General features: G+C 39.3%; 3 protein-coding genes across 3 annotated transcripts; 1 reads left to right on the top strand and 2 right to left on the bottom strand.

The window, feature by feature from the left end:
* Positions 1-9: 9 nt before the first annotated feature.
* Positions 10-8,468, bottom strand: guk1a (guanylate kinase 1a). Its single transcript, XM_074689394.1, has 8 exons — positions 8,366-8,468; positions 7,523-7,671; positions 3,809-3,922; positions 2,659-2,700; positions 2,300-2,535; positions 2,040-2,124; positions 909-994; positions 10-806 (listed from the first exon to the last, which is right to left on the bottom strand). The coding sequence occupies exons 2-8, from the start codon at positions 7,554-7,556 to the stop codon at positions 768-770; spliced, it is 636 nt and encodes a 211-aa protein (XP_074545495.1). The 5' UTR covers positions 7,557-7,671; positions 8,366-8,468; the 3' UTR covers positions 10-767.
* A 147-nt stretch (positions 8,469-8,615) lies between these two features.
* cunh1orf35 (chromosome unknown C1orf35 homolog) lies at positions 8,616-12,118 on the top strand. Its single transcript, XM_074688576.1, has 8 exons — positions 8,616-8,749; positions 9,741-9,891; positions 9,984-10,029; positions 10,126-10,208; positions 10,414-10,444; positions 10,723-10,799; positions 10,913-11,026; positions 11,645-12,118. The coding sequence occupies exons 1-8, from the start codon at positions 8,653-8,655 to the stop codon at positions 11,898-11,900; spliced, it is 855 nt and encodes a 284-aa protein (XP_074544677.1). The 5' UTR covers positions 8,616-8,652; the 3' UTR covers positions 11,901-12,118.
* A 1,811-nt stretch (positions 12,119-13,929) lies between these two features.
* arf1 (ADP-ribosylation factor 1) lies at positions 13,930-17,165 on the bottom strand. The gene is made up of 5 exons (XM_074689395.1): positions 17,094-17,165; positions 15,964-16,140; positions 15,709-15,819; positions 15,493-15,617; positions 13,930-15,148 (listed from the first exon to the last, which is right to left on the bottom strand). The coding sequence occupies exons 2-5, from the start codon at positions 16,097-16,099 to the stop codon at positions 14,990-14,992; spliced, it is 531 nt and encodes a 176-aa protein (XP_074545496.1). The 5' UTR covers positions 16,100-16,140; positions 17,094-17,165; the 3' UTR covers positions 13,930-14,989.
* Positions 17,166-22,656: the final 5,491 nt, after the last annotated feature.

The raw sequence follows: 22,656 nt of genomic DNA, 5'->3' as shown, positions 1-22,656 counted from the left end.
GTGACTCGGTGCACTTTTCTAAAACAACATCCTTCTCAAGCACATTAACCATATCTATACAGCAAACGTCAATGGAGTTAGCTAGCACATACTTTAATTTACAAAAGCTTGTACAAAGATACTGGAATAGTCTACCATCTCATCAGTACACTAGACTTCATGAGCTACGTGAACGTAAACAGCCGCCGTGTTTGAGAAATCAGTTGTAGTGCTGGGGTTCCTCTCAGCAAAAAATTGTGCAGGCGTTCACTCTGTCACCAGAGTTTCACTCCCTGTGTGAAACTTTTTCACCATCATGTCTGGTTTCACAAAAAAAGACCTCAAAAGAAAGGCAGCATCACGGGCTGTCTTCAACCGTGACACTCGGAGTTTAGCTCTCTCACACCCTTGAAGGACAGGTTTTTCCACGTGATGGAATGGGTTGTCTTTCTCTTTGTTTGTAGACGCTCAGTACGCCAACACAACACACCTTATATAACTCCAGCCACACACAACAACTAAGCATCACTGGAGTATCTATCACAGACGACTGGAAATAAAAATCGGAAAAATGCTTCCCACTGATAACAAAAGTGTTCCACTTTACATTCTCCATATTAAATATGAATAACAACTCCTAAACACCATGAAGAGTCTACATGTTTTTGTATCCACTTAGGGATGTCTGAGCTTCAACGACCATCGGAGGGAATGTTCTTGTACTTGAAAAGAGGTCAGTGGTTTTGTGAGGAGTGGCTGGACGGGACCACAAATGACTCAACCCTCTCCTACGAAGAAGCGCTGATTTCCCTGACCTTAGTGATTTCCTGAAAAGGGGAAAAAATAATTACATCCTTGAAATGATCAATCATAATCAAACACTTAACACAGCTGTGTAATAACTGCAGTGCAATGAATTAGTGACTCACCTCAAGAAGAGCCTGTTTTAGCTCATCATATGCTGCCTCCAAATTATCGTTGACGATTACAATGTCGAAAAGTCCTGGTTCTTTACCTAGGAGGAGATACATGTGTGATCAGAGTTCTGTTTTTAAAGGTTATAGACTTAGACCTCCTTTATTGTCATTGCACAAATTACTAGGGATAGACCGATTATCAGCCGGGTCAATAATTGGGGCCAATATTTGGCATTTTGAGGCATATCGGCATCTGCCTTTTTTTTTAATCTAACGGCTGATAAGAAACAAATTTAAAACCGCGTTGTTGCGGCTCTGCTGCAGCCGCTCCACTGTCTGCAGTCACTACTTAGTCCCACAGTATCATGTAATCGGTTACAAGCAGAGCCGTGGCTTGGGAAATAGCCAATCAGCAGTGCAGTTATTACAGTTATTGCAGTTACATCTAAATTTTGGAAAACTTTATTTACAGTAGAAAACTTTAGCTATTTATTTTTTTAAGTTTTCATTGAACTTGATAAAACATGCTGCTGAGCCTGGGAGCTGTTTAATAAACTCATGCTTAAAGGTATTTGAATGAAGTTAAGTGTTGGAGGTTGTATTGTTCAAAATTTTGACACCAATATTTGCACTTTGACTGCAAATAAATATCAGCTTCAAATATCGGTTGTTGGCCTCCTTGACTACAAATAATCAGTATCTGTATCGGCCGGAAAAATCCATATCAGTCTATCTTTACAAATTACACAGCAGTGCATTTGGAAGAGTTGAGTTGAGTGTTGTCAGACAATGTATACAATGAAGACAGTATAAAAATATACAGACATATGGTATATGAAATGAATACAAAGAGTTTTGAATAACAAATACTATTGACATAAATATTTGCATGGGATGTTGCGCAAAAATAGCAGCAGTCGACCAAAACAGCAGTGGTGAGTTAAGTTAAAACTAAAACTAAAATTAAACACTGGGGTGCTAGATTTAAATAATAATGGGTATTTACAAGAAAATGAAACAGATATTACACATACCGAATAATCTGAAAAGAAAGTGTCCACGCTATTGTGAGGATGGGTGGCTAAGAGGCATATGCATGGCTTATGTGGTGACACTTTAAGCTGACAAACCATAAATACTTACTAATCTCCATGTCCACCATGGCTGCATGTAAACGCCTCTGAAGACTTTCCTCTGACTCTGTTTTTCTGTCTCTTAAACGCTTTTCCTGAAACAAAATCAACACACTACGTTATCAGCTGAGGTTATGAGAAATATAACAGCACTCTGTGTTACAAGGTCCATTCAATACAAAGAGAAGTCAAAGTCCCACCCATGAAGCACTCTCCTTAACAACCGAGAGTTCAGTTTATTGATTCTGTAATATTTCCATCCGTGCTTACCAGGATGTCCATGGACGGAGGCTGGATGGTGATGTAGATGGGATTGAGGTCTGTTTTCTTGATGTTCCTCACGCCCTGCATGTCAATGTCAAGTATACAGATGAGGTTTTTGGCCTGGACGTCCTGTACGGCTGCTTTACTCGTCCCGTACATGTTCCCGGAAAACACCGCATTCTCTATGAATTCTCCGTTGTCGATCCCCTGCTGCATCACCTCTCGTGTCACATAATGATAATCTGAAACCCCCACATAAAAAAATCATACAAGAGGAGTCAGCTACGGAGGAGAACGCTACAGTAACAACATGTAGAAATGAAGTGATGTAGTGTTAGAGTGGTAGAGGACAGGGGGAGCTGTACCTTTCCCGTTCACCTCTCCAGGTCGAGGATTTCTTGTTGTGTCTGAGGGTTGGAAAAAAAACATTTGACTCATGTTCTGAAACAACTGTAAGGTAAATCTACTATACCACAAACAAAATCAGCAAAAGCAATCCAATGACTAATTTTAAACACATTCTTTCACTATTGTTTAAGGGCCTGTCTCCACCAACTGCATTTTTATTCGGCACTGGCAGCACCAACGACCTCTGTTTTGGAGGTTATCAATAGTTCCTATGACACGGTTATAAACATTGCCTTACTGCACCTTCTCTACTCAACAGAAAATGTTGATTATGTTAAAGACTGTCTTATTTGCTTTTCTCAATGAAAAAGTTCCTGCTGTTCTTAAAAAAAAAAGTGATTGCCAAAAAAAAAGGGAATCACAATAAAAAAAACTAGTGGACACGGGCCGTAATCTTAATCAAACTCCATGTTTCATGTTTTGTGACAAAATTATTTTTAACATTGGTGGAATTTTATTTGGGCAAATATTCAATAAAATAAAATAAAATAAAATAAAATAAAATAAAATAAATAATAAATTATATATATATATATATATATATATATATATATATATATATATATATATATATATATATATATATATATATATATATATATATATATATATATATATATATATATATATATATATATGGCTTAAGCTAATTGGACAACACGCAGGATTTTTTTTATTAATTAATTATTTGTTGAACATGTCCCCAAATTTTCTACACTGGAAAAATGTGAAGCAGAAACCAGCAAATATCTGGAATTATGGCATGGTGCAAATGTTGAATACAAATTTCCATTAGAAATGTAAGAAAAAGAAAGATGGCGGTTCTTTCCTAAACCTGAATGGAGGAATCTAAACATGCCTAATAACTGTATTTTCACAGCAAAGTCATGTTTTTTTCTCCTTAAATCACTGAAACACTAAAAAGGAATTTAGAACAAGTTTTTATCTTGGACATTTTACAGTTGACAGATAACTTTACAGTAATGGTAATATAAAACCTTAGCAGTATCCCTATACTAGATTAAAAATAATGCACAAGTTTGACTGAAGAACCACACCATCACCAAAATCTGAGAGAGTCGCTCTGAGATTGTGCGGCACACTTACGAGAAACGCTGAATCCGAATACACTGTCATATTCCTTCATCAGTCTCTTAAGCAGCGTGCTCTTCCCTGCCCCGGACGGGCCACTCATCACCACAGGCCTGGGTCCAGCCATAGCTAATGGAAAGAAGGAGCAGAGAGGAGAGTTTAGTGGAGGGAAGAAAAAGTGGGTGAGGCGGCCACAGGGAGGGTGGGGTCACACGTATCCCGTAGAGTCTTGTGGCATGAGTCATAACAGGACCGAGTCTGTCTGAGCACAAACTTATGGCATGGGATCAAAAACACAACATATCACCAGGCAATAACAAGTTTATACATGTCATGAGCTGATGTGATGATTAGCTCTGTGAAATGATCAACCAGCAGTTTCCAAAGATGATGGGTGCAGAAACCTCCCTGTGGAGCTGAGGCAATCAAAGGTGCTGCAAGCTTTGAGGTTACTATGGTGACGTCCAAGGAACAACTACACACTCATTGGAGAGTCCTTACTCGTCTCAAAAAGACACTTCAGCACAAAAATAATCAACTCCTTCGACTTAACTTGCATCTGATCACTCGCAGAAACAAAAAACTCCAAGGATAAACTTCAGCAAACAAGCTACATCAACTTTCTAACTTTTTCCATAATGCAATGAAATCTACACTTTTTTCTTTCATGACTGTCAAGTTCTAAGCAAGCTCCTTTATTATTTAGCACAACAGCAGCTGTATTTCTCCTTACCGTCTCCTCAGTACTCAGAGCTTGAGCGAACAGGGAAGTGCGAGTGAAGAGAGTGAGGGTGTGCCTGTGTGTGAGGGTTGGTTTGTGTACAAGAGCAGGAGGGAGGAGAGTAAAAGAGGGCAGGACCACACGCGACCTCCACATTGATAGGTTCTATTTTTAAGGATGCATTTCAATGTTGTGTTCTGCATAATGATCTAAAAATGGCAGTAAAACCACCTTCAGCAAAAGCTGAGGAAATAAAAGCGTGAGTATCATGTTTGCTTCAGCAGAAAGCACAAAACCTCAATACAGGAAGGAAGTTTGTTATTGGAACTATGAGTCTTCAACCACAATTAAATGACTGAAAAGAACAATGAAAGTAATATGTTAGTGAAGTGTTCTTTACTTACATCAGTGTCAGGTATCAGACTGGTTGACAAATATTCCAACAACTAGGAATTCCATATGATATGATGAAATATATTAAGTTAGATCCAAATTTAAAATAAAGAGCCGAAGAGATCTTTAAAAACAAAAAGATTCTACTTGGCTTTGGCCTCTGAAGCATGTCAGACTAAAATCCCAGCATTCAGAGCCGGCCTGTCTCCAGGCAAATGATATGCACCGAGTTGCTCTATGCAGGTGCGAATGACAAGAGGCATTCTTTGTCTCCTCTTGAATGCAGCACACAAACAACATGCAACTTGGGAAATTAAAGGGGCAGGATTTATTTTTTCAGGAACCAAAGAAGAGGAAGACTCAGTCATTTTTGACCCAGTAATGATATTAGGTCCTGTCGTGACCCCTAGCCCTGGAGTTTATCAGACATGAATGATTATTTTAAAGTCAATGTGCTTTCACTTTATGTTACCCATCAAAAGTCACTAGGACTGTAAAGTTAAAGGCTGTTAAAGTTAAAGGTTTTTTTGGTCACAGATTATCGTTTCATGCTTTGCAGTTTCATGATTTATCCAAAAAGCAACAAGTAAGACTTCTCTTAAGATTTTATGCCAAAACAAAATTCACTTTACTGTGGTGATTACTACCAAAGCAAAAACATCTTATTTAAGAAGCTGCAACTTAAAGATGCTGAGCACTTTTTCTTGATATCTGGCTTATCCGTATATGATGATAAGAACAGTTGCAGATCATAAAACTGTTTCTTGTGTCTGCTTCGGAAAAAATCTACATTTTTTTTCCAAGTTTCTTATTGCTGAATAAAGTTTAATGTCCCCTGAGATAAATTAGGTGAAAACCAGTTTCAAATATCTTTTTTTTATATATTTATTGTAAGGCTTTGCCAAAAAGTGTTGATAATAATTTGTGTTTCATCCCTATTTTTTAATTTAAAAAATGACCATTTGTTAAGGTTATTTACTTTTTGCAAACAACAAAAGTTGTCACTTCAAAACCTAAAATATACTTTTTAACTTATACTCAAAAGTCTTCAAATCCACACCAGAGTCAGAGAACAAGCTACTCTATGACAGGAAATAAGCAGCGTATAGGTTTACAATCCGTACACACTTACACTAATCAGAAGCTGCAATGTCCTTGACTTAGCCCCATGTGATTGATATTTCCTGTGGCAAAATTGAAATCATGTGGAGTCTACCAGGGCTGGGGAGCAGGAGAGTCTGCTTCTCAGTGTCAAGTATAAAACCATAAGTTGATTTAACGACACATAATGATCAGATCTACTCAAGCATAATGATAACATGCCTAAAACATTGTCCTCTATGAAGCTATTCCAAGATTGTTGGAGTTTTTGACTGTCATTGGATTAAACCACCAATTTGAAGATGTCACCTTTGGATCTGTGATTTCCTTCATACATCATATCTGATTGTAAACCATCATAATATCACTGATTATACACAGTAACTGTACTACATTTTTTTCCCACCCGAGGAAGTCCTTCAGACAGTGCTGAAAGTCATGTGAGTAATGTTGTTAAGCCAGTTTACCCTGTAGTAGAGGTGACTTCTGGGGTATAGGGGCACATTTCAACCACTTCTAATTCCAGATATCACTATTGTTGTGATGTCCTTATTTGAACTCCTTTAAACTAGAGTCAGTCCAAATACATCATACTGAAACAGCAGAGTGGCACTCTCCATGTTTTATTTTTACACAGTGTGTATAAACCTGCATTTACAATCTTGTGTCATACTGATCAGAGATAAAAACAACTCATGCTGGTATAGTAAAGTGAACTTTGACTCACGTTCAGGAGTAATAAAATACTGTTGATTGCAAGGAAATGCTGAATTTACGATTTTAGGTTCACACAAACTAGTATAGCATTTCATTTTTTCAAGAGATCAGTTGGTAATTTGAGTCTAAAGTGAAAGGATATCTTTAGAACTTCAGTTAATTATAAAACCTAGGACTGGCTTACTGGCTTAGCTCAGCTCGCAATGCTCATAAGTTTACACACCCAGGCAGAATTTATAAGATGTGTACCATTCTTTAAAGAAAACGTGATTGATCAGACAAAACATTCACCAAACAAAACATAAAAGAAAAGATTCTGCATGATCAGTCTTATTTTCTAGAAATAGCCAACATTTCACAAACTCTACAAGGAGATGTAAACTTAGGAGCACAAATACAGGAGTGAATTCAGGCTTCAGAGCAGCAATAGGCCATAAAGCATTAAATATCTAAGCCGCAGATGAAAACATAGTGAAAAAGATGAACACTGAGGAAGTCAGTAGAGGGTTTAAAGTATCAGTAGGATGTATTAAGGTTTATTTTAATCCTTGTAACTTTAAAATACACCAATTACCACGTTTTTTTAAAGCATGAACTATACCTGAGATACACCAGGGATGATTAAACTACTGCTAACGTTGACTAAACGCTCACACATCAGTCACAACCATTAACAGCAGACAATCAAACTTATCACACTGAGGAAAATAAATTGTATTGTTAGCTGCTGTGATACTGTGATACAACATGAAATTCAAATGCTATAAAACAGATGGATACAGATTCCCCCTCCATACCTGAATATAACCTGGAAAAATATCTCATGTACATCGGGGGCTCCGTTAATCCTTGATTTCTGGACCTTCTCCGGAGATGTTTCCCCCTCCTCTGGTCTGTTTCTCTGCTGCTTTGGCCATTATGGAAAACTGTGCTCCCTTCGTCATCACTACGAGCCAAAACATTAACGCGTCTCGTTTAGTGATGGGAGTTCCGGCTTTAATAAAAGAGCCGGTGCTTTTGACTCGGCTCAACAAAAAGTAAGCTCTAAATAAATTTATAGCAAAAAGTCAAAGTCAACACGTTTAAGATGAATTACTGATGTCACATATGAACATTACATCAATTGTTCATTACTTGTATAGCTCTATTAATCCACTCACCATACTTTACTTCGAGAAGAGTGCTTTCAAAAGACGAAAAGACTGTTTTTAATGAGACAAAACGGTCTTAATTCTTTTTGATATTTTTGAACGTTTAACTGTTCAAAGTGAAACAAAATAGAAAAGCTTAAGAGAATCACACAAAATAATATGACTAATGTGAAAAATCAGGAACCGACTCCCGCCGTTCACTACAACGATTCGGCTCTAAAAGCCGGAATGTTCGTGATTGTCACATCACTAGTCTCGTTCGCGAGCGGCGAGAATTCGCGCGACCCCACCGCTTAACGTTCACTACTTGTAGCACGATCAAAGAGAGTGAGCGACATAAAACGTTTGTTTTTTGAATAAATGTTTTCGTAACTGACTAGTTGTTAAATATTTGACGGCCACAAGAGTACACAGCAACGCAGGGTCTGATTCACGTATTTTTTCAAAGCTTTTGAAGCCACTAGGTTTAATATAAACTGTCTAGCATACCTTAGCTTGAGTTAGATGCTGTTTTCCATAACTATATATTTAACGAATTTTCCAAAACTCTCTCAGATTGGTACCCGGGTGAGTTTCCATCGTCAGAGTGAGCACTTCTACCGTGTAACACGCTGTTCCCATCCACGCAGGGAAGTTGAACTTACCACGAAACTTCCCGGATGAGAGAGTTGAAGGCCAGATCAATCGTGCTGCTCGCGTGCTAAAGTAGCAGGAGTCAACGACTGAAGCTAACGACACACTGCTTTATCAGTTATCATTCAAGGCTGCTGAGGATAATGTTTGGGTCTTCGAGATCGGGAGGGGTCCGAGGGGGCCAGGACCAGTTCAATTGGGATGACGTGAAAGTCGATAAACACAGAGAGAATTATCTGGGTAAGTCTTAAAAACTGGAAGCCAAAGTCCGCTATCACAGTCAACCAGATGTACGGCTAATGGTTAGCTTTCTGCTAACGTGTGCACAACAGAGCTTGGCGTTCAAAAACACAGTGAGTGCATCAGTACTCCACTTGCTGCTTTTGCCTACCTGTTGTTGTACAGTCCCTCATTATACCGTATCCAGTCGGTCAGTTTTAGTCCAGTTTTTTCACTCTACACACAGCAGGTCCAAGTTTTCATTGCTCCCGCACACGTAGCCTCTCCTCTATCTGGCTATCTGAGCCCACACCGTTGTCAGCATGCCAGACGGACTTACGTAGCAACCCACTGCAGCCGTGACCCAAAAGGATGAAACACACAGCATGTTAAGGGACATTATTTTGGGACATGATAGCATGCAGACGCACGATACTGGTTGCATTTAAAGGCTAGTTGCAACTACATGGGGTGCTGCCATGTTAGCAACATTTTTATTTAATTACAGTCATCTCAACAAGGGAATGTAAGGAGATGTCTGTTTACCAGTTTGACATTTCATTATAAGTCCGCTGCGAAACGCATGCTGCTACAATTAGAAAGGACAAATGATATGGAAATGATTCCTAATTTTTCTTAGATTTTTCCAACTCTTCTCGTTAGCCATTGTTTCATACAGCTCATATGTCAACCATTTCAACACATGTGCACTAATGTTACACACTCGTTCCCCTTTGCACTATTTATTGGCATCTGCTCTTTCCTGGACTATTGGTGTTCACTTAATTCAGGAAAAAAAAAATAGCTGTTAATTGTGACAATTATTGGTAAACGTTACCAACAATTAGACTGTCTTATAATCACATAAAGTGTTTCTGTTTTGTATTTGACAACCTGTACATTAATTCTCAGTCCTCAGAATTGTTTAAAAATGTCCTTGTATTACATTTATGTTAAATAATTTTAGCACATTTCCTTCAAACCCCTTTAAATAATTTGCATCTTCTTCCAGGGAACTCTTTGATGGCACCAGTAGGACGATGGCAGAAAGGCAAGGATCTGTCATGGTATTCAAAGGACAAAAAAGGGGGCGCTGCTGTGTCCAGACAGGATGAACTTGCTGCTGTAAAGGCTGCAGAGCATGAGGCGCTGATGGCTGCCCTGTATGTAAACCACTGTATAAAATTATTATTGTGATAGCAAAGAGTGTGCCAGCGAAGACTGAATTATACTTTCTTCTCCTTTCTCAATCTAGAGGGCACAAAAATATAAAGAGGCAACCAACGGGCTTGACCAAAGAGGTGTGTCACTCAGGTTTTCTTTTTTATCAGATTATTAATTAAATAATTTGACTTGATTAATCAGATTAAATGACTTTAATTAAAATGTGATCTCAGGATCTTGCAGATGTTTGCAGAAGAGAAGAGGCTGATGGCGAAGAGAGAAATGTTGATCGTGTCTCAGGCTTAGGAAGCTCCAGGTTTGTTTTTTTTTTTTTTTTTTTTTTTTTTTTTTTTACATTATTGGATTGAATCACTTCGTAAATAAGTTACTCAAGTGAAATGACTGATGACCATAACAAAGGAGCAGTTAATTTGAAATACTCTTATTGTGAAGTGTTGGCGTAAAAAAAGCGTACAACGTAAAGTGTATAGTACAAGGGTCACCAACCTTTTTGAGACCAGGGGCTACCTCAAGGGAAATGAGTGGTACAGTGTAAACAATAATAATAATAGTAGTAGAAGTAATACTATGTGACTTCTCTCATGTCAGTGTTAATTATTCCGCAATTATTACTTATAATTTACACAGCAATGATAGTAGGAAACATTTCTGGAAGTAGCTCCGTTGTGACCAGTGTTGTTTTTTGGAACATGCCTGGTGGGAGCCTGAAGTGGTCCTTGCGGATGACCCAGTGCGTACGGGCACTGTGTTGGTGACTTTGTCTAGTGTATCTTTTGGAGTGCAATGATTAATTCCATGGCTCTTTTCAGCACCAGAAAACAGAGAGCAGTCAAGAAACCTCAGCAAAAACATCTCAAGATGTAGAAAAGGGGGAAGTGGAACAGCGGTAAGTCTGCAATGTCTTTAAACCATCTCTGGAAAAATGTTTCACAAAAAAACATAACCCTGTCATTTCAGTTCCCCATGTGTCCTTTATGTAACATTCCTGTCACTCCGCAGACATGACAGCAAAAAGAAAAAGAAGGAAAAAAAGAGCAAAAAGAAGAAGGAGAAAAAGAAGAAAAGGCAAAGGAGAGATTCATCCTCCTCGGAATCAGATGACAACAGAAAAAGGTAGAAAAAAAATGGCATCATTGAAAAGTATGTCAAAGTAAAACATAAAGTTCTGTCAGGAAATAGATGCTGTTACACTTTTATAAGTACAAGATTAAAAAAATGTAAGTGTGATGGTTAATTAATAAAAAGGTGTTAATGGATGATATTGTTGTTCATCATAATGTTCTGTTTACCTGTTTATGCCAGTGTCTACTGCTTTGTTAGATTGAGCAGCTTTCTGCTGTCATCACAAGAGGGCGCTGTGGCTCTTTGTGGAGGCGCACTCCTTCATACATCACTGTGGGGTCTAACTTTCATTCACAGAGCTGGCATTGATTTCTTATAATTCACATAAGCTTGACACTGGGACAGAATGAAACAGATACTTGTTGGTTTTATGTTTTTAAAAAATATAGGCTGGTGTTCATAAGTAAAATTCAACAAATGATTGTTGTGCAGTGAAATAACTGGAGGAACACAGAAAAGTGCTCACAACATTTTGCTGTATTCACTGACAGTTGTTAGGTGTTTGTTGGTTGAACCACAACGCTCATCTTGCTGCTTCTTTTCCTGCTGCATCATATTATACCTGATTCACCACGACCCACTCATGCATTGTTTCCTTTTCTTCCTCAGACACAGAAAGGACCACCATCATCATAATCCATCATACCATAGTCAGAGTGGAGCCAGACCCCATGACAGCCATTCAAGGGGGGGAGCAAAGGCCGAGCGATATCCCTCCCACCCCCATCATCGACAGCAGCGGCATGACACAGACTCCTCTGATGGGGGGTCTCCTGTCCCCCGTAACCCTGTCAGCCACAAGACGGCCCCTGCTGGTGCCACACAAAGCCACAGGCGGCGCCACGACACAGACTCGGACGACTAATGTCCTTCCCACCCCTTCAATTCAAAGACGCTTAACACGGACAGAACGCTCCCCAGCAGCTCAGTTGGCCCTGCAGACCTCATTTACCCTGAACGGCCGAACACACTGGATGGAGACAGGTGGATACTTTCAGACACATCCTTTAACTATTTTAGCCAATAAGTTGGTCTGTCAATCACAGGACTCTGTTATCTTTGGTTTCATTTGTGTTTTTTTTTTTAAGAAGTTGAACACATTTTGTGGGGTTGCACCACCAAATATCAGATTTTATGTGCAGTCATGACTGTGAGTTTTAAAATTTGATCTCATCAGACTAAAAAATGTGCAAATTTCAAAAAGAAGATATACATTTTATTTTGTCAGGCCTTGTTAGCTCTGTTGTCTGTTACCTCACGTACCAAGAACTCAATACTGGTTTGATCGTCTCCTCCCAAGACTCTTTCATTCTACTTGTTTTATTTTTTTGACTACAATGGCTTTTGTGAAAGATCTCAAAATCAGACACTGAAACCTTTTCCTGAAGTTGTGTCAGGATGTCATCATCACTGCAATATTTTAATTATTGAACCAGGTTTTAGGAGTAATTTATAATAAAATGTTGGACAGTTCAGCCATCTTCTGCAAATGAAATCTACATTTAAAAAACTCAAGTGAGTTTTTTTTTCCCTGTGAAAGAAGCTCCCTGACGCCTTTTTCGTCACACTGTGCCTTTTGCACTTCTCAGCAGCTTAGGTCCTTTTCTTCTCTCCATCACGGCAGCACTCTTTAATCCCTCACCGTTCTAGGTTAGCGCCCTGACTGTGGTGATACCATTGGAATGCTCTTCACTGGTCATAATAGAGTGTAGTGTTTGCCTTTGCCTTGAACTGGTCTGAATGAGGGTATTCTGCTGGTAGGCACCTGGGGGGTGCACTAAAAAAAGAGCAAGGCATTCATAAAGCAGAGTGCAAAAAACCAGACTGGTCCTTTTTATATGGCCAAGTACTGATGGCTGCCACACACACACACCAAGCTGATGGAGCAGCAGGAGAGGAGGCCATACAAAGCAGCCCGAGGAGGAACCTGAAACTCAAACTCCCCTTCTAGCTCTGTACTCTGCTGCTGTGTTTTACAGGCTTCACTGCATTGACCATAGCAGCCTAATCAACCTGCAGGAATGCTGTGCTTGATTGCCACCCCTAAACAACGCAAAGCAGGGTCTTTATTACTGCTTTCACTTAACCATCAGGTGGTTTGTACCATCTTTAACCCAAAGTTGAGATTCTGAAATCACTTCTGGCGTTTTGTCTTACATAGATCAACTTTTTACAATAACTTTTTACCTCCGCCAAGATGGTAATGTTTTTGGGAAGGTTTGTCTGAGAACATCACTCAAAAACCAACAAATGGATCTTGATGAAATTTTCAGGAAATGTTCCAAATGGTATAAGGAAGAAGAGATTAAATTTTGGAGGTGATTCAGATCACGGTCTGGATCCAGGACTTTTTTTTAAAGGATTCTTTATCATTGTGAGTTTGGACCGTTTTCACCATATGTGCATGTGACTTCATGATAAATGGTCAGATTGCTTTGCAAAACAATACAAGATAAGGTCACAAAAATTTCTGACAGATGTAAAAGTACAATCCAGATCCTGCAAATATTCTGGATACTAAGATTCAGAATATGAAATATGTACTGGGTCATCATAATTTTCAACACTCTCAGGGAACAAATTATCGTACAAACCTACAACTAACACCAAATTGTAGCAGACAGTCTGCTAAAAGAGAGTATAACATTAAAGTAGGACTACATTGTTGGTGACAATCACAATATGTTTGGTGGGGGTCTGTGCTCTCTGGGTGCTTTTCTAGTTTATTGTGTTAATTGACTCATCCCAGTATGATGTATTATGAAGCTGAAGCTGTGTGGATTATGAAGCTATGGCAAAATGATGCCAAAGAGGGTGAAAGGCCTGTTTCTTATCTTATTAAGCAATTTTGTAACAGATCAAAAGAGACAGAAACATTTTTTTAATCCCATCACTTTAATTTCAGTGATTCTCCCGTACAAAAAAGACTTTAAATAGAAAATGCATCCATGAATAAACACTTTTCAAATATTAAGGCATTTCAGCACAGTATTAAATACATCCTTTAAAGCAGAAAACACCCACACCATGTTTGAAAATAAACGGCATTACGTGTCTTCCGTTAGAAGACAAATGTCTGACCTCTTGTTTACACACAGGATGTACAGCACAGAACGAAACAGGCATCATGCTAAAAAATGAACCCCACATTTTGTTTGTAGTACCATAAGAACACCCTTTAAAAAACATGATACGTAAAGCCTTTGGCTGAAGATGATATGGCTAATGTAGTGAAAAACTTAAGTTACAATAATCCAACACACATTACAATTACAGGATGTTAAAATAAAGTCAAATAAGATTGTCTGTTTCAGTGCAGCTTAAAGATGTTAACATCCAGTACACATGCAAAACCACACAAAGCACATTACAAAGGCAACACAAGATAAACCTGAGTCTTCTAAACATGTAAATCCAAAGCTAACTCCCTGGCTTGAAATACCCATGAAGCAGGTAGATATTAGATTGCAGCATATCTCAGTTTTGGCAAATATACTGTATGAGAGAGGCTGGAGACAGGAGTTGTCAGTGTAGACGGACTTGAGAAGAGGGAAAAAGTCAGTACCAGTGTTTTCCTATCTGTAACTTTACAGGCTATGTTTAGTCGCTCCCTGAAGCAACCACAGTAGGTGTAAGCAGTGCAGCTAACAAATCTGTAAATATTAATTCCTGCCCTCCCTTTTCAGATTTCATGCACACATGGCTGTCTGACAGCCAGGAAAAAAACATGCAACCACGGAACAAGCTCTCCCATTAGCAAACATATTTACAGTTACATACAGTTATTTAAAAAAAACTTTAACAATGATTGATAAACCCCCTTTCTGCTCTGATTTTTGGGGTTAATAAGAGGAGCTTGCTGTAGTTTTTGTTGGCCAGGTAACCAAGATCTACTTGAGCAGAGACTATGCTCATAGATTGGTTGGAGTGAACTTGTCTTTGGATTGCAGGTGGTTAACGTTTTTTGAGCTCAGAAGAGAACCAGTCCAGCCCTTCACTGAGGCCCTGCCCGGAGGTGGCACAGGTAGCCTGGATGTACCAGCGTCTGTCACGTAAGGTGTGGAGCCCTAACTTGTCAGTGAGTTCTGATGCAGACATGGCGTTCGGGAGATCCTGTAATGATGAACAGTGAACACGTTAGAGAGAAAACAGTTGCAGCAGCAGGTCTGTAAAAATGCACTGTGTCTTGACCATATACTAAGTTAAATAAGTTACTTTAGAAGTTAAAATTGAATTTGTTTGGTTAGTCTCTTTGTGTTGTAAAGCTGAGTATTGAAAATTATTACAGGCTTTTTATGTCAATCAGGGTGCTGTAATGGTCTACTTCACTTTCATTCTGGACTGGGACAGAGTTACAAAACTCCTCAGAGCTGTCAGTGGCACTCCATTAATAAACTTCAAGCTTGTGTATGTGATTAGTTAAATCCGGGTGCCCATCCCTCCAAAGTATGACTCACCTGTTTGTTGGCAAATAACAACAGTAGTGCGTCACGTAGCTCGTCCTCCGCCAACATTCTCATCAGCTCTTCACGTGCCTCTGCGATCCGTTCTCTATCGTTGCTGTCCACAACAAAGATGAGACCTGAAGTAGATATTCAGAGAAATTTTTTTTTTAAATCTTTAAACAGCAGCTTGTAAAGAGTGTGTAAAATAAAAATTTGACAGAAACTTGCCTTGTGTGTTTTGGAAGTAATGACGCCATAGTGGTCGGATTTTGTCTTGACCTCCAACGTCCCAAACTGTAAAACTGATGTTCTTGTAGTCAACAGTCTCAACATTAAAACCTGATGGGGAAAGAATAAGCATCACTTCAAAGACCTTGAAAGTTATTTCAAATTAGTGAGACAAATATAATTCTGTTTGATCAAAGGAGAAACTAACAGCTTTGTTAGAGCTCAGGCAACAAAATTCTTTCACAATCGACTTGCCTATTGTGGGAATCGTAGTCACAATCTCTCCAAGTTTGAGTTTGTACAGAATCGTCGTCTTTCCAGCAGCATCCAAACCCACCATGAGGATCCTCATGTCCTTCTTCATGCTGAAAAGCGACAATAAAGCCCCCATGGCAGCTTTTGGTGGTTTGACCAAAATAAAAGTAAAAAAATCTGTAGAGACAGAACACATCGGCATTAGATATTACGCTGGCACTGTAGCATGGGTGCAAAATTCAACTAAAGATGTATTGCTTGATCCTCTTTTATGTACATTCAACAGAAGCATTTCTCATTGTGACAGTTGCACTTATATGGAAGCCAATTTCAATCAGATTATTTAAAAATGGGTAACTTGCTGCAATATTAACGACATATACACACTTTTAATGAAAAATGAGTAAACACAGGTGTTTTGGTGGATATTTCTTATTTTTTAAATTGTTATTTTCGTTACAAGTTTCCCTATTTTTTTAAAAAAAATATATCACCTGGCAGAAACAGGCTTCCATATAATAATGACTTATTGTCTCATTTCCTTTAGTATCTGACTTTTAAAGGGCAAGTTTTTTTATTTACCTGGTGGAAACTGGCTTCTATTCACGTGACACATACAATATCTCATTAGATAAAGTCCAAAGTACAATCATTTCAGACATTCACTCGTTCCTGGAGTTTCTGGGAGCTGAAACATGATCATACGGTAGGTTGACAATCGACCTGCCAATGCTAGAAGTTGCTTAACGACGTTCACCTGGGCAAACTACTTCTGGGTGCAAAGATGCGATGCCAGTTTCCGTCACTTCAGACAAACGTTCAGTTAAAACCTCGTTCGAAAAATGCGTTTTTCTTATTGCATGTGTACAATGGTAGAAATAAAACAACAGATGTAGGGTCTCGCCACGTAAGAAGAATATAAAAACACGAAGGTGAGGTTAGGTAAGTGAGTTCCTAGAAGTTAGCTGACTTGCTACAAAAAAGTAGCGAACTAAGTATTTCTCTCGGTGTTCTGACTGAAACCGTTGCGACAACCAAGACGTTTTTCCTCATGTGACTTTTTTCTTTTATACACAATACATTTTTAAAGGAAAAAAGCACGTTGACTGAGATTTATCGTTGTAACTTACAGAGTTGATGTTACCTTCCTTCCTCAAGGCGTTTCCTCCTTCCTCACGATGGAAAATGGCGATGGTTCCAACGTCACAGGTTTCGTCCCATTCGTGATGGACAGACTGGGAGGACTGGCCCCGTATGGTTGAAAGGAGAATTACAACCACCGCTGACGGTCTTCCTGACTGATGTTGGTAAAGTTTAAAATTTTGAAAAAAAAAAAAAAAAAAAAAACTAACGAAAAACACGTTTTCGAACCAAGAAAAAAAAAAAATTAAGATAAAAAATAAAAAAATAATAACTAAAAAAAAAACAGAAAAAAAATCACATTTATCTTAGAATACATTTACAATCAGAAGGACGTTTTATTGTTTGTGATTGTCAACAATAACCATCTTGCAGCCTCAGTGTACAGAATGTGTGCCTTTAATTTAGCTGCACTAACACATACATAGATATTTCTTGTGTCTAATAGGAAAAAAATGTACATTTGTTATTATCAGGTGTGTTTGGAACATTTTTAAATTGAGGGGAAATGCTAAACCGTAAGCAGTATTTTGAGGTCTTTTTCTTAAGATTTGGTTTTCACTAGGGTACTGAGCTGGATTACATGAGCCCGAGCACTTCTCACGAAAAAGTCTGTGTCCTTGTTCTTCCTTTTTCTTGTTTGTTTTCCTCTACCTCTCCATACCCCTTTCAAACTCCTGTCTTGATGCTTAAAGAGGAACTGTTTTTTTTAATCAACTTAAAAAAGTTAGGATGTTTCATGGTTTATCAAAAAGTTTGCATCAGAAAATCCCCCAAATATTCCATCAATAGTAGCCCATCATGCTCAAATGTAATATTGAGTTAAAGCTAGAACTACTCCAGTGTTTGCAGTTTTTTTTCCTTTAAAAACAACAAATGTGAGCAGTAACCATAAGGGGACTCTGTGCAACTAGGCTCCAGTGTGGATCATTTGGGAGGTCTTAAGAAAAAAAAGGGAGCTGACTTAAGCCTTTTATATATTGTCCGTTTTTTAGAAGTTTCTCATGACAGAGAATATTTTACAACAAAAGGAAAACCCTGCTGTCAAGGTACTGTATAAGTAAGTATTTATCTTTGGAAGGTTTTGGTTTTCAAATCCACCACTTCCACTTCCTTTAGATCCATGACCATGCCATTAAGCAAAAGTCTAACCATGTTATTGTTGGGCCGGTTGAATTTTAACCAGGGTCAACTATGCCTGCTACCCCCAGCAGAGGGGGCAGCAGGAGGGGAGAAGGGCAGCAGAGAACAGCAGGAGGGGAGATGGGTCTTTAGCTGGTGATGGACCACACAGTGAACACTCATAATGCTGTCTGACTTTGCAACCATAATTTGTGGTTTTGCCCCGGCAAATGCCAGAGAGATCACTTTCAGCATATTTTCACAGCAACTGGCCTTTCTTTACATGTGTGGGAGGTTTTTACTGAGAAGCACTTGTTTGGCTTCTTGTATACTTCTAAATATCACAGATAACCAGTCAGTATCATTCAGTCTGTTAAGACTCTCATTACTTGATGTACTATAACAAACCTCCAGCATCAGTAACACTCCCTCACTGTCTTAATGTTTGAATTTCTTTGGCTTCCTTTACTGGGGGATAGGCTCCACATTGGAGCCCCAAAATTGTCCACATGCTGTTTAATTTCAGATAAAATGTTACTATTTGAATGTTTAATGAATGTTAGAGTTGCGCACATGAAATCAAAGCAAAGTGAAAGAGTCATAAATTATATTGAAATATTGGGCTTTCTGAGTTGAGTCAAGTCATGGCAAAACTAAAGGTTTTTAATTAGACATTTCATGGACATATTAACACTTTGCAGACACTGCATTTGTATCTAAGGCATGATCAGAAAGACCAAAAAAAGACAGTACTATCAAAGGAATTTACCAACAAGCTTGAGAGACAGAAAAAAATGCCATCTCTTCTATAGAATATACCCCCAGAAATATAAGACTCCATTCTATCCCAACATTATACTTGGGTCAGGAGGGTCTAGGGTGGTTCTGTCCTCTTGGGTTGGACCATGCACTGACTGAACTGACTATGTTCTGACCAAGATGAAGAGCCCATGTCCTCGTGTCCTTCATTTTCCTCTACATTTATGAATAAGACATCATCTGGTGACCCCAGACATACATCAAGCTTTTCAAAAAGTACTTTAACAAAGAAGACCAAGTCCCCACTGAGATCGTATTACAATCACCTGACTTCAGTTATCTACCTTATGGATGCCTCAAGTGTGAAAGCCAATGCATTCATGATTACTCCATGGTTAGCATTTACTAGTTAGAGCAAACTACAAACATGTTTCTAACACAACATCCCAAAGCAGCACAGACTGTCTGTTAAACTGCTCTGATCATTATCAACAACAGATACTTTTCATAAAGTACAGATTCACTTTTATAGAACCAGCTTCTATTTCATGTCACTGACCTGTTCATATTCCACCAATATTACTCAGGCCATCATGACCCACAATACTAATGCTGGAAAAAGAAACACAAAGAAGCACAGAGCAATGCTTAAACTTTGCCTTTCTGGAAGGGTGAAGGAAATCCTCATTCAACACCACAGCTAGACCCAAACAACCTTTGAAAATGAATCTCAAGAAAAAAGAAACTGTAGCTTAGAACCATTTGTTTTGGAAATCTTCCTTACAGCTGAAGAAAAACCCCAGTCAAACCCCCCATTTCCTTCTTTGCACAGTCAGAGCACAGGTGCAAGAGTTGAGGTGTGACAACATGGATCAAGGCAAACACCTGCAGTGTAACCTGTCAAAAGCAGGTTTTATTAACTGCTGGATCTTCTGTTGTAGCTTAATCCACACACTTTGACTCTGATAATACCTCTTTGCTGTATTGTTTCCCTTGTAGCCTGAAAATTGTTGTTTTCTTTTAACATGAGACAAAAAATAAATAATGATTAAATCTCAGTGACTCCCTGGGTGACCTTAGCAAGAAATCTCCTGCAGTGAAAAATCTGTCCTTTTATTTGGTGAGGATTTCACCAAAAAAAAACCCAAACAGATAACTTTGGATTGAAAAACATTATAATTTACAATGACAACATACCACGTACACTGAACCGAAGTTAAATCCACCATTCCATGCTCCAAAGGCAACAGTAATATCCATTTTAAGAGCTCTGCTCCTTTTCTTCTCTGTCCTTTTCGTCTTCATAACTCAGTAGATACTGTCAGATGTGATGTGTGGACAGAGAAAAAGGACAGTAGGGGGTGTATATATTACACCCTGCACAACCCCCCCTGAAAACACACACACAAACACAAACAAAATCAGATTGTCCCACTTGTGAACACGCTTACCAACTTTCACCCACCCTTCATGCACAAACATGCACACGCAGACACACACGCGTGCACTCTCTAATCCGCTCTCTATTTGTGTAAAATTTGTTCCCAGAACACCTTTTCTCACCTGGGGGCCTCGGCCTCTGCAGAGACAGCTGAAGCATTGGGGATTTTCATGAATCAGACACTTAACTGCAGGAGAAATATGCTTGTGGTAAATTTCTCAAAAATTATACTGACCATTCATTACCTGAGAGGTGTTATGCAAGTTGCTGAGTCAGTCATGCCTAAATCAAACTAAGAATCTGGCTGATGAGGCTTGTTTGCAGTTTGTGAATGAAAGAGGGCTGCCAAGGGGCCAAAAAGGCTTTGCAGGAAGTGGGTAAAGATCTCAGTAGGGGCCTTGCTCCCCTCTGAGTTGAGGCCTAGCAAGGATAAAAACACTCAGTAAGGGGCTTGGGAACGCTGATCTGTGTGTATGTGTGAGTGTGTGTGTGTGTGTCTGTGTGTGTATGTATGTGCCGAAAAGAAGAAACCGTGTGTTAAAGCATTAGTGTGCATGCATAAAAGAGAAGTGTTTTCTGCACTTTTGTGAACCTTCACATCATGGTGAAGACCTTATTGTGGATCCAGTTTCTATCAGGAGGGGTTTCCATAATCATAATAATAATGGTAATAGCTGCATGATATAAAATGGCCCACGGGCAACCACTAGCCCGCTGTGTGAGTCGTACAAAAGGGCTGGTTTGGGCTAAGTAGTGCTGGAACTCAGATGGACAGGCATGGGATGCCTCCCTCTGCGACTCATGTTCTGGATTATAGGTCGGCAACGTACCAAAGGAGGTGTGACGCAGGAAACAAACCGAACATTATTACAACGCCCAGCATCGCTGCCGTGAGAGGATCCATGCTGGCTTTATCCATTGGCAACAAGTGCCACTGGGCATCCTACCCCACGCCTCTCACAGTAGGGGGCGCTAAATAGAGAGACAGGCTGGGGCAAAAGGATAAATGTGCACTAGTGTCGGCTGCCAATCACTTTTGTATGGTGATTGTTGGAAGCTTGAAAAGGTCGTTAAGGGGATTTGCATAATATTTTGTACTCCGCCCGGAAATGTTAAGCTCCAATATTGAGTCATTATCACGTGACGATTGTTCTCATGTACGTCAACAGCGTAGTTTTATAGAAAAGCAGTGAAAGGAAGTGAAAGCTATGCAATGAATAATGAGCTGTTGGAGAACGTTTTGGAACCATGCTTCTATTTGTTTGAAAATATTTATGCCATATAACTCCCTGTGCAGTATAAATTTGATCATCCCATCATCAACAGCTGATCTCTTCTGGTAAACATTTGGGCTTATGCAGAGATGAAGGAAGTAAAATTATTACAATGTGACTATCTCACTCCTCCAATGACAACTTGTCTTGCGTTTGTGGAATCCATTGGTGCTGATGGGAGATGTTCCGGGACATCCGTAACAGATGGTTAGGACAAGCTCTACAAGGACGCACTTCCTTAGAAAGAACATGGGGGCCTCTGGCGTGGGTGGTTCACATTAAGAATCGCAATTGCTGGCTTGCAGGGCGCACATAGAACACAACGTCCATGCCAGGGAACTGGATTTCCTGGTAAAAGGATGACTTGTTTGGGGTGTGTGTGAGGTTACCATGCGATTTTTCCAAGCTCTCAGCAACCTTTCAATGACCTACATTTAGCAGGAGATTCACTACCTCCTATGAACCCAAAGGACATTACCACGGGTGCATGGCTTGCAGCAATATCAGATGCTCTTTGAAAGTTGCTTCATGCATCCACATGGGCTATGACGAGCCATTGCAAGATGAAACAATAGTGAGGATAAAAGTATTTCTTTGAAAGACTTTTTTGTTTCCCTCCCTGGGTTGGTTTGAAGTTGATTCATGTTTGCTGTGTATACAGATTTTTAAGGGTTGTCCCACCCCTGTTCCCTTTTTTAAATCCAGCTATATCCCATTGGAGGAGGCATCAAAGATTAAAGTGTGAACCTGTTGCACCTTGGGGTAGATAATTGGTTGGAATGCACAGCATGTTGAAGCAGGGCCTTGAGGACAACCAGCACCAACCAAAGTCTGTGGCATCTAAACCAGGTAGATGTCCAGATTTGGCATTTGGAATCTTTCACTTGTCACGTTGATTCCAAGTGATTTGTAACACGGTCTCTTCTTATTTCTCCAACATTCAGGCGTCTATGACAC

Source organism: Halichoeres trimaculatus, unplaced genomic scaffold (assembly GCF_033239565.1).
Source record: "Halichoeres trimaculatus isolate MK-OKI-2021-1 unplaced genomic scaffold, fHalTri1.1 fHalTri1_scaffold_15, whole genome shotgun sequence".
NCBI lineage: Eukaryota > Metazoa > Chordata > Actinopteri > Labriformes > Labridae > Halichoeres > Halichoeres trimaculatus.
Note: the sequence above shows the minus strand (reverse complement) of the source record. Positions and strands in the feature narration are given on the sequence as shown.